Genomic DNA, 16,647 nt, shown 5'->3' on the forward strand with positions numbered 1-16,647 from the left:
TTCAGCAGTTCTACTAGGGCCTTGAGCACTATTTGTCAATCGAAAATTGAAAATAAAAAAAATGCGTAACGTTTTTTTCTTTTTTAATTGAAGATAAAAAAAGTTTTTACGACGCACACATACTTCAAATGCAATGTCATCTCGGAATATATTGATTTTCAATTTTCGATTTAACGAATAAGATATAAATATTAAAACAAAATACAACTTGAAGCGTAATCTTGATATCTAAATTAAAATTATCCAACAAATATAAAAATAAGTTTTCAACAGGATTAAATATTTTAAAATCAACAATTAACAAATTGAACTTTAAACAAATGTTCATTGGTCAAGGTTATACAAAAAAAAAGTTGTCTGTCACAACACAGATACTTTTAAAAGCTTTTATTTGATCAAACTTTGGTTCCAATAGATTGAGCTTAAATCTTGAACAAATCTTTGGTCCTAAAATAAAATATAATATTCATATAATCTAAGTACAGTCGGGGTAAGAAAAGGTTCGTCGCCTTAAGATCTATTTTCGTGTGCTCAGTATGAGCGACAATCTGCTTTACCGATCGAGAATGACATATTGCGTCGCAGTGATTTGATGTTTAGATTGAAAAGGTACAAAGAGTGTAACACTTGATAAAGGAATGAATTTGAAAACTGACGAAGGTTTTCTTACTCTGACCGCACATGAATTAAATAAAAGATTACTTTCTAAAGGTATTTTTAAACTTATATAAAATTACAACAAAGCATGATAAATTTACATCACGAATTTACAATATGAAATGGTCATCGGAATTTAATTCCTACATTTTTGATAATCATTTATTTGTCTAGTTACCTATGATGCGGCGTCCTGCAGGCCTCTGGAAATTGTAAAACATCATATTAATTTATTTCTTTTTCATTTAAAAGTAAAAAAGCAGTTGGCAAAGGGACCCTGGTGGTAGACCAAGGTTGCCGGTGGTAGGTGGGTAAATTACTTTTAAGTGCTATTTACACATTGTATGTATATAGTTTAAGATGATATTGTAAATTACCCGTCCGCTAAATGATCAAAGTCGCATCGACCTTTGGGATATGGTAACTAGGCCTCCTGTGCCTAGGCCACAGATCAAGGAGGTTCTGGATAAAAGTCACAGCGAGGCGATAACGTATCATACAGTTTAAAAAAGTCTCAATGACAGCACGAGGTCAGGAAGTGTTGTCACTCTCGTGATTCGGAAAGTACATAGAGTCTTTGGTCCTGGGACTGGACTCATTTTGTTGTGTTGGCTTAGGCGTCTCAACAGATTTTGAGAGAGGGAATAGAAGGGAGCTCCTGTGCTTTCGCATACTGATGTTGTATCTCGAGGAATTGGAATCGATGAAGATGATATTACCACAAGTAGTAAAAAGTAGTAAAATTGTCTAAGTGTCATCGTATTTAATTACAAGTTTACCTATAAAATATATCTGACAGTACGTCAGATGAAAACCCTCATTATAAAAAATACTTAATTCTATTTATATGAAGACCTCATTTCAAATCAATGTACTTACTTCTTGGTACACTTTTTAAAGTGGATTTTGATATACTGTCACTGTCCTCGGATTCTGAACAGACTTGAAAACTCGTTTCTGAAAATAAGATATTTTAATGTCAATAATGATTGAAACGTTATTTTTTGCATATATTTCTTATATTTGTAAATATTTAACAGGTGTCATCGATCTAGTAGCAAGGCAATATATATTTTTGCAGCCTAATACATCAATACCTTGTAACGTGATACATTAAAAAAAGAGCGCGCTGTCACCTGTCAGAGACTTGGGTTTACATTTTGGCGCGCAGTTTGAGGTCTTCGGGAATACTATACCGGTGTCATACAAAATATGAAGTATTTTTTGCTTTTTTAATCAATAATTATTAATTTACAGTTCATACGTTATTTAAATTAACGTCATTGTTGTTGACGTGACAACGTCTTATAAATTGGTTTGCCGGGTGACACTTCAAGAAACTGCGTTACGCTCCGCTCACGTTATGCGCTCACAACGAGAGCGAGTGAGAGGCACGCGTCCCTTCCACTCGGGCATGGTTAGCCCGCCTAAGAGCGAGAGAGACAGACAAAATTCAGTGCGAGATTCTTTGTATAAATTAATGTTTTAAATATAATTCTTTGTATAAATAAATGTTTTAAATTGTTACTCTTATTTCATCCTTCTTCCTACTATACGAATGAATATTCACATTAAAATTATTTTACCACTCAAAGTCGTTGCTACGTAAAACTTTCGCCCGTATACCGACTTTACAGGCAACAGGTAATTTTTTTTATTAACCGTTTAATTACCAGGTAGCTAGCTTATTTTTTTTAAATATGAGTTTTATATACAATATTATCAATATGAATCTGAATGTTTTCTTGAAGAGGTCAAGAAACCAGTGATCTAAGTTACCTGTGTCGTATCTGTGTTTCATGTGTCGACTCGGCATGTCTTGGTTTTCCACGTGACCGAACGTCCGGAATCCGACAGCGAATTGTGCATATGGACTTATTTCGTATAATTCTGAAAATATCATTAAAAATAATAAAGTATATTATTTAATGTAACTAAAATTGGATTAGGGACTACTAATTTAATTACAATCTTCTACCGTAAAATGATCAAGTCAGTATTTAACCTTCTGAATTTTTATTGGTTTTACTTGATTCAAATACTACCGTGCTTGGCAACGCCTTAGTAAAGCACATTTTTATTATAATTTTAAAACTCAACCCAGTTTTAATTTAAGTTAGCACATTTTTTGCAATAAGATTTTTTTTTTATTTACTTAAAGCAAGTAGACAAGCAAACCGGAAGAGGAAGGCCAGGCGAGGTGCTTTCAGCTAATAACTATTGACGCTCTAAGACTGTAAATTAAATGACAACGAATGGGGTCCAAATCTCTTCGATAGGAGAAGGGACATCAGTCAACTCTAGTAACCACGTGCTATAATGTTATAAGTAGCAGTTTGACTTACAAAGTCATAAGTTCCATTTGCACGTGACATTGGCGACATAATCTGTGCATTTTTGGCATAACTAAAAGCCCAAAAAAATGTCTTTTTTATATATGGTTTCAAAAAACGTCATAAGTACCACGCCGCTGTCAATGTCATAAGTTCCATTCGCACGTGACATTGTCGAAATAATCTATGCCTTTTTGGCATAAATAAGTCTAAAGTACCATGTTCGCTGTCAATGTCATAAGTACCATGTCGCTGTCAATATCATTAGTATCATTTTTACTGTCAATGTCATAAGTACCATGTTTGCTGTTGTTCCGCACGTGTAGGGGCGCGCTGTAGATCCTGTTCTGAGCGTTGATCGCATTCTCCTTGACGTTCGCGAGGTTGCTGTGAGAAGTATCCACAGTCATGTTGCCGCTCTCCGACTTGTTGTCGACGGTAATCGAATCCCGATACTCCGTGAAAGTTACATGCCTGGAACATAATATAAGCTGTTCTAATGTGTACACCGTATGATTTCTTACTTACCTAAGAAAGTTATCATTACATACATAGTCAATGATATTCTAATAAACAGATATGTTATATCCATACTAAACAACAGAAAAAAGTGTGCCGCGCCGGGGACCGTTTATTTTAGTTTATTTTTATATGTCGTTAAAAGTAAAAAGGATAACTTGATAAAAACAATAAGTAAAAGGGATAACAAGATGTTTTAATTATGCAAAACGTATTTCTACGTAATTATGATGTATTATAACGTATTACTACGTAAAACAACTAAAGGCAAACGTCCCAATTAGGACGTTTTCTAGTCTTCACTTTTTGCGCGTTAATAACATTTACATTTATGTTTACTAAAACATCATTGTACATAGTACACAAAATCTATTGATTTTAAGGTGATTTAGTTTTAACGTCTCCTGTTAATGGTTGTTTATTTAAAATGTTTGTTATTTTACTTTTTAGAATAATTAGTTTATTTAACAGATTTTCAATACTTTATTGTGTGTTCATAATATAGCACATCATTATTAGAGGTGAAAACAAAACGTACATCAAAGTATGTTTGTGTAATAAATATTCACCATATATACTAAAACTTCATCGAGCATCGAATGCTACATGAAATAAAGTAAAAATCCAAAATTTTACAATTTTTAACAAATCGAATCTTATAAATCTAACGTTGTAAATATGATATATAGAAGGTATAATGTATGAAAATGTTTTATATGTTATATATGTTTTGATTACATACCTTTGTCTCTTAACCAAGATATAGACGCAGCAGATAAGGCACATCGCGAGGAGGATGGAACTGAAGACGATCACCAACATGTTCAAATCGAACAGGTCAGATGGCGGACCAACTTCGCCTGGACCAAACAGTTACCATTAATAATTTCAGTTCATTTGTTTTAAGTCAATAAATCTTTCTTGGGCCAAGGTATCCATTTCTACAATAAAATTCCGCAGACATTTTTAACTTTGCCGTCTCGTAAATTCAAATCGTTTATAAAAAATACATTGGTAAAAAAGGCGTATTATTCAATACAAGATTTTATAGATGTATTTTGTAGAATTGTATTAACTAACTAAATAAAATAAATTAAATTAAAAAAATAACATGACTGTATTTTTTTAAATGTTGAAAAAGAGTAACTACTGATTTTCTTGCCGGTTCTTCTCGGTAGAATCTACTTTCCGAACCTGTGGTAGCTTCACTTAATTGTTAAATGACGATTCAAAAGTGCTTGTAAAAGCCCACCTGAATAAAGTTTATTTTGATTTGATTTGATTTGATTTAAAGACCAAGTTTAACTGGTATATAAGTAGTACTTTTCAAGCACCACTGAATATTAATGTGTTTCATTAGTGTTCATAATTCATCTCGAGTTTTGCCATGAATGACAACTTTGTGAGGAAACCTGCATGTGTCTAATTTCATAGACTTTCTGCCACATACGTATTCCATTAACCCGCAATGGAACAGCTTTGTGGAATATGTTCCAAAGTGTCTCCGCAAAGGGAGAGGAGGCCTTAGCCCAGTAGTGTCAAATTGACAGGCTGTTGTTGTTGTTTCTTGTATAGTACTTTTATTTAAGGTCAATTTATTTGATAAATGTCAATTATTTATATTATTTATGGTATAACTTACTCCCGTCTTCATTTTTTGTAGCATAATTATAAGTAGTGGTGATGGTGCCCGCCTCGTTGGACACTGTTATTCGAACTTGGTACCATGTTCCTGGTGACAGGTCAGATATCGCGAACGAGCTCGCGCGGTAGCTTGACTGGTACAGTGGTATGTTCCATGACGTGTCGGTGTAAGCCTATGAGTACATTTATTGGATTATACCCAAGATTCTCTCTTCTTATATCTCGATTTGGCACAATGGTTGGTAAAGGATTTTCATTAAAAAGTCGTAACATATAGGTTCTTTCAGCATTCTCTTTAAAATTATATTAGTTGATTATAAATTAATTATATTTAAAATTACTATTGAAACTATCAAATTCATTAGATCTTACTTTTGTCCCAATACTTCACCAAACGGTTAAGGAAAAAAAAGCAAGTTTTGTTCCAATTTAGATAAATTATTCGGTAGCTGTATTGAGCTCACCAGTGCATCATGAGCTCTCATCCAAGCGCGTGCCCCCAATGGGCGGTACTCCACGTCGAAGCTGCGCAGATCACAGCCCGCGTCATCCCACCCTGCGCCTTGAACGAATAAGTGCGAACAGTTGCTCCAGAGCCACTCGTTCGTTGCAGGTGGTATTGGTGCTGGAAATTAAAAGTCCCGTTAATGTTCCAAATAGGTAAATTAAACGAGCTGAGGTGGCCCAGTGGTAAGAACACGTGCATCTTAACCGATGGTTTCGGGTTCAAACCCAGGTAAGCACCACTATATATATACGTGCTTAATTTGTGTTTATAATTCATCTCATGCTCGGCGGTGAAGGAAAACATCGTGAGGAAACCTGCATATCTTTAATTTCATCGAAATTCTGCCACATGTGCATTCCACCAACCCGCATTAGAACAGCGTGGTGGAATATGTTCCAAACCCTCTTCGTAATGGAAGAGGGGGCCTTATCTCAGCAGTGGGAAATGTACAGGCACATCAAACTCAGTGGTCAAGTAGTGTGTAGTTTTCATAGGAACGCAAATCCGAGGTCCCGGTTTGATTCCCGGCCGAGTCGATATTGAGAAAGTTAATTAGATTTCGGTTTTGTTTTGGGTCTAGGTAGAAGAGTTAAAGTTATGACTCACGTCCTCCCAAAGTGCTAACATCGATGTAGGCGGGTTGTGAAGTCCCGACTCGGTTGGTAGCCGTTATTCTCAATGAATACTTCGTCCCGCATTTAAGAGCAGTGAGCGCGTGTTTCTGAACTCCCGACAAGTTTGACAACTTGTTGGACAACTTGTTCGGCGCCCAGGCCTCTTGCCACGGACCGCTCGCTTCCTTCCACGTTAGACTGTAAGCTATATTATATATGGCATATAAATCATTTATATAAAGATCAAATGTCACACTTAAAATACATGACTTGAAATAATTTATGGTATAGATAGGCGGACGACAAATGGGCCATCTTTGGGTAAGTTGGCACCATCGTCCATAGTCAATGACACTGTGAGAAATATTTCCTACAATAATGGTCCACCATATTTGGGAAACGAAGATGCTATGTCTATTATGACTGTAGTTGTGGTTCACTAATCCAACAAACTGGATCACAAAAAAATTGATGAATGTGTTGTATCTACCCAAAAGGGCTTGCACAAAGCCTTTATATAAATAATGGAATGTTGAATACTAAAGAATTATATTTTAGAGGTAGGCACCATTAGTATTTTTTATTTTATAAGCAAGTTCGAAAGAGCTTAACTGACATCTTAATATATTTCGTACAGTAGGATGTTTACACATAAAATACAATTACAACGACGCTCTATTTTCGTATTCAGTAATTTCAATGAATGTACTTACTTATTTTCTGACCAGAACTTCTATTGCCGGAGTAATACGGTTGCTCCCATTCAACTAAGATCGAGTCCTTGTAAGGTGTGGCTCGCAATACCGGCGCTTCTGGTAAAGGTAGCACTATGACCGTATACTCCACAGAATCGGAGCCATAGAGATTCTTCGCTAGACACGTGTAGTTGCCGCTGAGTGATTGGTCTATATCTGGAATGAAAATAGCCAAATTTTACACATAGAGTCGAGATCATATAGCCTGTTCACAACAATACTAAGTATCGCTGTTTGGCAGTAGAATATCTGATTTGTGGGTGGCACGTACCCTTGCTCTTGCTCTTGCACTAATCATTATAACGTAATTAATACTAAAAATATCATAAAAGTTTTGATATTCAGTAATAAATAGATATCTTTTCATCAATAATTTATGTAAATAATATATTACTGTTAATGAGCAGGCTGTCATCGTGGTTCCTGGTGAAGCGCGGGTGGTGCGTGATTATGTTGTGCTTGTGGTACCACACGGTTCGTGGTGGTGGGACACCCACGCACTGGCACACCAGTAGCAGTGATGACCCCACGCCTACTGATATAGTGCCGCCGAGAGATGCAACGCCTGCTACCACTGAAATAAAAATGGTAGAAACGAGAGGTTTACCTAAATAAAAAATGATTTATATCAAGAATATTCATATGAAACGAACACAGATTCATTTTGTCCTACACTTTGAACATTGCTTTGGAACATAAACAAGAATATAATAAAAATAAAATAAGCAACAATGTCAAGCTCATATGGCAGACTATTTGTGATGAACTGGTTTGTTCTTTTACTCCTATACCTAACGGTTATCTCGTTGGTTCTTATGAGACCTTGAATTATATGTAGTTCTTGAATCTTTAGGAGTTAGGATATTCTCTATTAGGATTTATTGGCTTAATTTATACTTTGAATGAATTAACTAAAGTTCTAAGAATATAGAATGTGAGCCAAGAAGGTTAACAGCTGAAGAAAATCATCGTGAGGATAGCTTCTAACTTCTACTCCTTAGAATCTTCCATACCTCGTTGTAAAGGCGTTTGTGACACTCGTTTGCTGGCCAATCCTTCTCCAACACTTGTGCTCGCCGTAGCCCAGGCCTCGTACGTCCTTCCCGTTGTTAGATCTTTCACCTCTGCTGTCGTTCGAGACATATCCACTCGAAGTGTGTGTGGTGAACCATTGCTGTTAAAAATTGGTTTTCATTTTTATTTGAAGATACTTAACCTTAAAATATACCTCTTTGGCCTTGTGGTTACATGAGGCATATTATATTCAAACTCTAGTTGTGCCGATGAAAAATTATTGGATTTTGATGTCTAACTATTCTCAGTACCAGCCCGGAGTCCGGAAAATGAATTGAGTACGCTCTTGTGTCTCGGAAAGAACGTAAATCCGTTGGTCATGAACTTTTTTGAACGTGTTTAATGAATCGGAACCCTTTGGACTACGAGATTGGGTGAATGAAGAGTGCATTCATATTTGTTTACATATGCCCTATGCTATGCTTATTATATTATGCTTAAGATTTATTAGTAAATATTTCTGGGCTGTATTGATCACATTATTTCTTTATTTTGAGAAACGTATCCGTTATTACCTAGACGTCGGTTTCACATAAACAGTGTAGTATATCAATTCTCCGTTCGGATGTTCCGGTTTCTTCCAATTCACAAGAAGAGATGTCGGAGATAGGATGAGAACTTTAATATCTGCTGGTGCGTCTGGAACTGATAACATACACATTTTAAAACTTTATTGTGCTTAACAGAGGTACTTTGTCGCTATAAGGTTCAAAAGAGTCACTACTGAGTTTCTTATTGGATCTTTCTCTATAATCTATTACTTTCGAACCGGTGGTAATTTTACACTTAACTTAATACTGTAACACGGCGAATTAACAGTGCATCCTATACATCAAAAATGAACATGTAAATGAACAAATCTGTTTTAGTACCAATTAAAAAACCGATGAAATATATTCAGTTTTATACTTGACTTTATGTTGTCACCTATTCATAAATTACTACAGTACATTCTATTTGAAAAAGTTTTTAATAATACGGTTTTTTTTTCAATGGAAGATATCTATACTAATATTATAATTGTGAAGGTAACTCTGTCTCTCTGTCGGTCTTTCATTACCAAACATGTGAAATGAATTTGATGAAATTTGATATAAAGCAAATTTGATCTCCAAGAAAGAACATAAACTCCTGGGCAAAAAGCCCAACACATGACAAACAAACCCCCAAAGCGCTAGAGAAGCCGCGTGCAATAACTACTTAAAAAATAAATGTTAATATCAACTTACCATCCTGTAAGGTTGTACATACGATGGGATATGAAAATGGTCCAGCACCGTAACTTGAAAAGCCAGCGACTTTGATGGTATAGTTTGTGTATTTAGTCAGACTTTGTAGATACAATTCCGCATGAAGCGACGTTTGATTCTGCCAGGCACTCTCTAAAATAATTCGTCGATTAGTAAATAGATTGCAATTATTTTTCTTTATCTGAAAATTTGGATTCTAGAGAATATGTAGCTGATAATATTTTAAATTTATAGACGATTCACATTTCATTGACAGTAAGCAACATTTACTTGGTGGTAGGGCTTTATGCAAGCCCACTTGGGTAGGTCGTCCGCCAACATACTCCATAAAAAATATACCAATAAATCATCAAATCAAGTGATTTAGAGGAAAATTTCGAAATTTCAGGCTTACAAACAACAACAATTTAAGAATTTGCAAATGAGAGATTTACTTCACTATAATAAATAATACCTTCAGTAGCATATAGGATCGTGTAGCCAATCAATGAACTTCCCTGTCCGTGTATTGCGATAGGTTGCCAGCCAACCCTCAGAGAAGTGGAAGATACTGCTGTGCATTCTACTGAAGCTGGTGCATGTTCTGGTGCTACAAGGAAAATAAAATTATTATTGTACTAATTGATGAAATCCTTTTAGAGAACTGAATAATTTTTTCTTATTCGTAATTTGGTCCGAATCCTTCAGAATTCTTTCAAACATTGTGAAGTAAAAGTGCGCTATAAATTTGTTGCAGAAGTATCAAACAGAACTATGAAAGACTAATTAAAACGATATATTCAATAGTAACTGGCAATTATTTGAAAGTTTGAGAACATGTAGGCATTTAATATCGTAACAATATTATGGTAAACAAACCGTCTATTAGTTTGCATTTCTTGTGTTTATCGAACTATGTCGAACTACAAGTTCAATATTTGAGCTAAGTTGCAGATTATTTTGATGGAATGATAAAATATCAAAATAATTCTGTATTCGAGGTTTCTAGCAGTTTATTTGTTAAGAACAATATATTTATTTCTTAAGTATGTAAAGCTAATACCTCCTTCCATGGTATCTTGAAATACAGGAAGAGAAAATGGTCCGGAACCAGCGCTGTTAAAGGCTGAAATTGATACTGCATATCTGAAAAATAAAATTTACACATTGTAATTAAAATATTAATTATTATTGACTTATTTGATTTATTTTGAACTAATTTCGAACATTTATATCCCGTGTCTGAGAAGGTTATGCAAATATCATGGAGATGAGCTGTGCAGTTGAGACGTTAGAGGAACAAAAAAATACACTTTCATTTAATATTGAATTCTTCTAAAAACTGCCAAAAAAAAATAAAGATAAAGTACCAAAGTTGGAACCAGAATGACCCAAATGATAGTGCTTTTACCTCATTACTCTAAAATAAAACGTAAAATAGATGGGTGTTTCAATGAACAATTAATGCAAACTCAATTGTACAATAGGTATATAAAAAAAAGTTTTGGTATACCTAGTATTTTTCAGAAGGCCACTTATAGTTGTCTCTTGCTTTCCAGATTGTTGAGTAACTTTCAATGTCCTGGTATCACTGTCCTCTGAAACTGAAGTTAATAGGATTAAAGCTATAGATATACATATACTTAAGGTAGCTTATTTCAAAAAGCGTAGGTTTTCAACTCAGAAACTGTACACCGAAACTGATTTACTCTCCATTAGAAAGCTTTTCGTATTACATATAATATTAAAAAAGCATACAAAATTAGATTACAACCCAAAAAACATGAATAAGCGAAGAAACACTAGTGTTGCTAAGAAAATACAGACACATACAAAATTTGCTCAATCACAGTTACAGTATCTTGCATCGCATTTGTATAATAAATGCAATGACATCCTACAAATATACCCTCTAACTCTGCACGAATGTAAACCGAAAATAATTGCGTGGCTTAAAAGTTTGAGTTATGATGATACTGAATTATTACTTTATCACGTTTTGTAGATTGGATTGGATATCTATACAATTAGCCATACACACACACACACACACACACACACACACACACACACACACACACACACACACACACACACACACACACACACACATACATATACAGAGAGAGACACACACGCGAACGCGCTCTACCTTTAGCTATTATATATATATATGTATTTTTGTAATTCTTAATTCTTAGCTTGTTTCATCTTATAACTTTGAATTAAAGTGTGAATGTGTTAAGGAAGAGCGACTTCTTCTGGCACGGGAGCTCACGGCACTCAAAAGAAGAAGTCAACCTTTGAGATTTTATTGTACTGTCTTGGTTATTGATGAAATAAACATTTATTATTATTATTATTATTATTATAGTATTTTATCTATAAATGTTGTTTATCTCTATTGGCCTAGTTATTAGAACACGTGAATCCTGATCAAAGATAGTGGTTGCTCAAACAAAGACAAACATTACCAAATTTTACGTTCCAAATTTGTATAATTATACTAGCGCTTGTTGGACAACGCGCAGACACAAGAAATGACTAATTCTTCCATATGTACACAGCTCCAAACCTTATCAAAAGTCTAGGAGCTCTTTCCTCAGATATAGGTCTTTTCTGTTACATTTTTGAATTTATGACAAAGCTTGGAGTATTACGTAAATTATTTTTACTTACTTGACCCAACATTTTGTGGGACGGCTTTGATATGGTAACCTGTGATGACACCATTATGACTGTCCTTCGGTGGTGGAAGCCATGATACAAACAGCTCCCCAGGGTTTTCAGTCTGTTCCACGTGGATGCTCGATGGCGCGGTTGATGGAGCTGAAGAAATACATAATTAAATTAATAATGCTTGATCAAGTTTCTTGGTCCAATTGGGTGGTCCATTGGACCAATTTGGTAGTTATTATACGTTATTAAGATCAATCAATCATTTCAGCTCATTACTTTTTTATTTATGTATGCCTTAAGCTAATATTTATCTCATGAAGTAATTAATAATAATAAGTGTTATTGTTACGAGTAATTTAGCGACTAAAATATTACTTGGTAGCAGAACTTTGAGTGAGTGAGTGGCTTATTTAAGTAATCACATGCTCATCACATTATTTTCTGCTAAAATTGTATTATATAATTATAAAAAAAAATAAAGAGGCAAAAAAGAGGATAGTGAAAGTCATTTCACAATGCTATTCTATAAGAAACGAATATCATGTATCACTTGTAAAATTTTGTAAGCGACTTGTGTCGATTACAATGATTTTGACTCATATTTCTTTTAAACGTCATAATAATTAGAGTCAAAGTTGCATGTTAGTTTCTGCACGAACGTTATTTTGCAGATTTGTTTGTAATATAAAAACATATTATGTACAGATATTAATTTGTAGTGTACAGTCTATTAGTTGAGCGAAAGGTTTTACAAAATATCCATTCCACTTAAAAAATCATATTGCCCCAAAAAATATTGGGCAGCTTGCCAATTTTTAACATGGGTAACAGATGGTCATTTTTACCGATGAATTCTTTTAACCTCAATTTAAAATTCAGTTTTATAAAAGGACAAAAATGTAAATCTGTTCGCATATTCAGGTAAAGTGATTCCCATCTGATGTGAGATTCTATAGCATTGATTAGTATCTCGTGAAGTGCAACACTAGGTTGAAATATGCATTTTTTTAAGGATTATGTTCAAAAATAGTTGGTCTATGTTGAAAAGATTATTGCATACAATTTGAAGGAGTATTTATAAGATAAATACAAGTATTAATTATCAGTTTCAGAGATTTGTTTTATTATTAAGTAGTCGTTCTTTAAAATAAGGAAAAACAACTAAATGTGGGTACAAAATAAACTCATTGTCTATACTGATTAGCAAATATAGAATATATAGATCCAATCTCATAACCATCGTCATTATTAATTTTATATTACTTACTACTTATGATAACCCGCCTATGAACAGCAGTACTCTGTATTATGTCCCGGTTTTAAGGGTTTTAAGAGTTCGTTTAACTACAGACACATAAGACATAACGTCTTAGTACCCTAGGTTGTAAGGAACGGTCAATACTTCTTATAGCGTCATTTTCTACGGGCGGTGGTAATCTTACCATCAGGTGGCCCATTTGCTTGTCCACCTATATAGCGATACTACGATATACAGGCTGATCGATATCATACCATTTTTGAATCGGAGGGTAAACAATGGACGATTTTTAATCGGCTTACCTTCTTCATGTGTTGTGAAGTGCACAGGCGCCGTGTACCGACTAACGCCCACTTCATTGGCGGTCGCAACGCGCACAGCGTAAGGTGTAGCTGGTCTTAAATTGTGTATCTCGATGGTTTGACGAATATCGTTGTCTTTTCTGTGAAATTTATTGAATTTATTAATCATAGAAAAGAAAGGAAAGACATATACGGGCTGTTTTTTAATGCTTATATCTTAATATTGTAATTGGCTTACATTTTACATTTATGTTTTTGATGGGATAAAAATCACAGAATTCTTGTAAAATAAAAATTCAAAAATGTCATTAAAATTTCTTATTTTACAATTAAATATTTTGCTGTCATTGAGTGTAATTATTATACCTGGTAACGTTAATGCTGATAGCGCGGTCCCATACTGTGTGTGCGAGCGTAGTCGGCGCGTACTGCAGGGAGCCTCGAGGCCCTCTCGCACGCCACGATACTGCAGCTGACCGCGCGCGCACTGACTCCACACGCAACTCCGACGGCGGGCTTGGAGGCTCTGATCATTTGGAACTCTTTAACTTTAAATGCATGCATGATGCGCTAAGGGTAATTATTGTTCGTTGGCCTTTATCCTATTTATTTGGGTACCATGTTTTTCCCATTTTTTTCATATTATTTAGATATAATACAATATTTGGTCATATAATCATTTAGACCCTCATAGAATGTGTAATTCAGTGCACAAAAATATTTTTTTTGGTTTCATCATGTGACATTATTATATGGCATGTATGTTAGAGGAATGCCTGGATATTACAGTTCCATATTAATTGTTTTTTTTTTTCATATTTTCTTTGAGGAAACCAAACAAACTTCCTAATATTATAAAAACTTACACTTAAAAAGTCTCAAATTAGAGATCACTGAGTTGACTTATCTACACTTTCCGATGTAAACATACTCATTTTTGAAAGATACGAAAGGTCTCCAATTCAGATACAAACAAGCACAACCACAGAAATATCATGTGCTGAATTTGTTTTTAATTTATCTCACGCTCGGCGTCAAGAAATATTGCGAGAACGTTTACATGTGACGAATGTACCGATCGACGGATTTGTCACATCTGAATTATTTATTATGTCTGTTTCTTTTTTATATTCTATTATATTTATTTAATTATGTACCAAAAAAAGAGACTCAACAATTACATTACAAAAGACATCTTACTTAGATGTTACGTTGTGTATTGAAATAAGAATATTTACCTAAAATTGTAAGAAAGATGTTGAAACTAGCTGCACCATAAGGATTGGTGGCTCGACATTGGTAAAAACCCGCGTCGCCTGCTTCCGAATACTGGAAGGTGATAGTGCTGGTCGCGCCGAGGGATGTCTTCGATTCGGAATGTTTCATCCTGTTGAAATTCATAAATATTTTAAAACAGTATTATTCATTCTGAAATCAGCCTCGTTTGTTTAGTTTAGAATAAGTTTCTCTTGGCTAAATATGAGACCATGGATCTTGTAGGTTGGAAGCTGGTGATACAAATTATGAGGCTTGTCTAATGAATATTTCTAAATGTCAGTCTGAAGTCTGGAATTGGAAGTATATGGAACTCCCATTCTTCAGAAAGTTGGTAAAGTCCTTGTACCTGACTTTTTTGACAATTCTGATTGGGTTTATATAGAAAATAGAGAATGCACTTATGATTGTTTTGCGTTACATACACTTGTGCACAATTTACCTTGTTGTTATATGTTGTCAATTGGCTACACTCTCTAAAGAATTGCTGTTATTATTATTAGGATTATTCAAAGACCTATTCGTTTAGAAGTGATTTTTATTTCTTATATATTATAAAACGAACCTATGGTTTTGTGAATCCAAGGTGTTGCCATCGTGTGTCCAAATAATTCTGATCGGGTCGTCGCCTAAAGCACGGCACTCCAGTGTTACGGGATGTCCAAGACGAGAGGTTACATTTGTCGAAGTCGTATCGAAGTGAACAGGCTCTGGAAGTAATAATAAAATTTATCTATCTATCTTTTAAATGCTTAAATTAATATCTAATAGTGTAGGCATATGTCCATATATGTATAGTGCTTACATTTAGATAGTTATTAGGCCTCTTTTTAAGATTTTTTTTATTATAAACTGTATAGCTTACGATTATATCATATACGTATATAAAGTTACCTACTGTTGACACTCATCCATACAGTTTTGCTGAGCGGCGTGCCCACTCCGTTCTCAACGTTGCAAGAGTACAGACCCTCATCTGTTAAGGAAACCTCTTCGATCACCAGAGATCCGTTGGGCAGACTCAGAATACCACCTCCAGCCAGCTCAAGAACTGGTTGCCAAGTACCGAGTAGAGCTGAGAACAATATATTTTTTCAAATTAACATTAATTTAGAGAACATTTTTCGAAAAAAACTAGCACAATAATTCAAATATGTATAATACTTAAATAAAAAAACCAAAAAAACCTGAAATACTTTGATGATAATACTAGTAAATTGCATGTAAAGAATAATTAAATATTGTAAAGAAAAGAAAGCCCGAATATCTGAACCTGAAAATACCAGCTACTAAAACCCATCGTACAGGCTGAGTTCGAAAGAAGACAAAGTGTGAGGAATGAGAACATCTTGGGTAAAAAACCTTCGTCATTACACACAGGAAAGAGCAATAATCCGTTTACAATATAGAGCAGGCATCGAAGATAGAAGTTGCTTTAATGATTGACGATCTTTGAAAGACGATGGCACTTTTAGAAGAATAAGATAAGTGTAATATTATTTGATATGTATAACATACAAGCAAGCGTACATAACTAACATTTATACAGCTGAAGTATTTTTTCTATTAATAAATAATAATACTAAAACTATAGGACTTCAAATATTTGTATCTCTTTTGGAATTACCGTCTTTCTTCATCCAATGGACTTGAGGTTGTGGATAACCACTTGCACTGCAAGATACAGTCCCTTTCCTTCCAAGCAGTAACGACGAATTTGAAGGCTCTTCCAACCATTTTGGTGCAACTGAAAAGAAATCATCAAAAAGTTTTATACAAACCAATTGTTTTCTAAAGGAA

At 34.5% G+C, this 16,647-nt stretch overlaps 1 protein-coding gene across 1 annotated transcript in view; it reads right to left on the reverse strand.

Moving 5' to 3' along the window:
- Nucleotides 1-831: 831 nt before the first annotated feature.
- Nucleotides 832-16,647, reverse strand: part of LOC124539174 (Down syndrome cell adhesion molecule-like protein Dscam2) — a 200,461-nt gene continuing 184,645 nt past the window's right edge. Inside the window, exons 10-32 of the mRNA XM_047116472.1 lie at nucleotides 16,475-16,594; nucleotides 15,746-15,922; nucleotides 15,413-15,557; nucleotides 14,811-14,959; nucleotides 13,939-14,098; nucleotides 13,573-13,712; nucleotides 12,013-12,162; nucleotides 10,847-10,937; nucleotides 10,397-10,479; nucleotides 9,809-9,943; nucleotides 9,334-9,486; nucleotides 8,620-8,749; nucleotides 8,044-8,204; nucleotides 7,425-7,604; nucleotides 6,989-7,186; nucleotides 6,268-6,480; nucleotides 5,618-5,778; nucleotides 5,152-5,326; nucleotides 4,252-4,369; nucleotides 3,289-3,464; nucleotides 2,437-2,547; nucleotides 1,537-1,614; nucleotides 832-860 (exon numbers count right to left, since the gene is read on the reverse strand). Coding sequence (XP_046972428.1) covers nucleotides 832-860; nucleotides 1,537-1,614; nucleotides 2,437-2,547; nucleotides 3,289-3,464; nucleotides 4,252-4,369; nucleotides 5,152-5,326; nucleotides 5,618-5,778; nucleotides 6,268-6,480; nucleotides 6,989-7,186; nucleotides 7,425-7,604; nucleotides 8,044-8,204; nucleotides 8,620-8,749; nucleotides 9,334-9,486; nucleotides 9,809-9,943; nucleotides 10,397-10,479; nucleotides 10,847-10,937; nucleotides 12,013-12,162; nucleotides 13,573-13,712; nucleotides 13,939-14,098; nucleotides 14,811-14,959; nucleotides 15,413-15,557; nucleotides 15,746-15,922; nucleotides 16,475-16,594 — 3,233 coding nt within the window. The remainder of the gene's footprint in view (nucleotides 861-1,536; nucleotides 1,615-2,436; nucleotides 2,548-3,288; nucleotides 3,465-4,251; nucleotides 4,370-5,151; nucleotides 5,327-5,617; nucleotides 5,779-6,267; nucleotides 6,481-6,988; nucleotides 7,187-7,424; nucleotides 7,605-8,043; nucleotides 8,205-8,619; nucleotides 8,750-9,333; nucleotides 9,487-9,808; nucleotides 9,944-10,396; nucleotides 10,480-10,846; nucleotides 10,938-12,012; nucleotides 12,163-13,572; nucleotides 13,713-13,938; nucleotides 14,099-14,810; nucleotides 14,960-15,412; nucleotides 15,558-15,745; nucleotides 15,923-16,474; nucleotides 16,595-16,647) is intronic.

Source organism: Vanessa cardui, chromosome 22 (assembly GCF_905220365.1).
Source record: "Vanessa cardui chromosome 22, ilVanCard2.1, whole genome shotgun sequence".
Classification (NCBI taxonomy): Eukaryota; Metazoa; Arthropoda; class Insecta; order Lepidoptera; family Nymphalidae; genus Vanessa; species Vanessa cardui.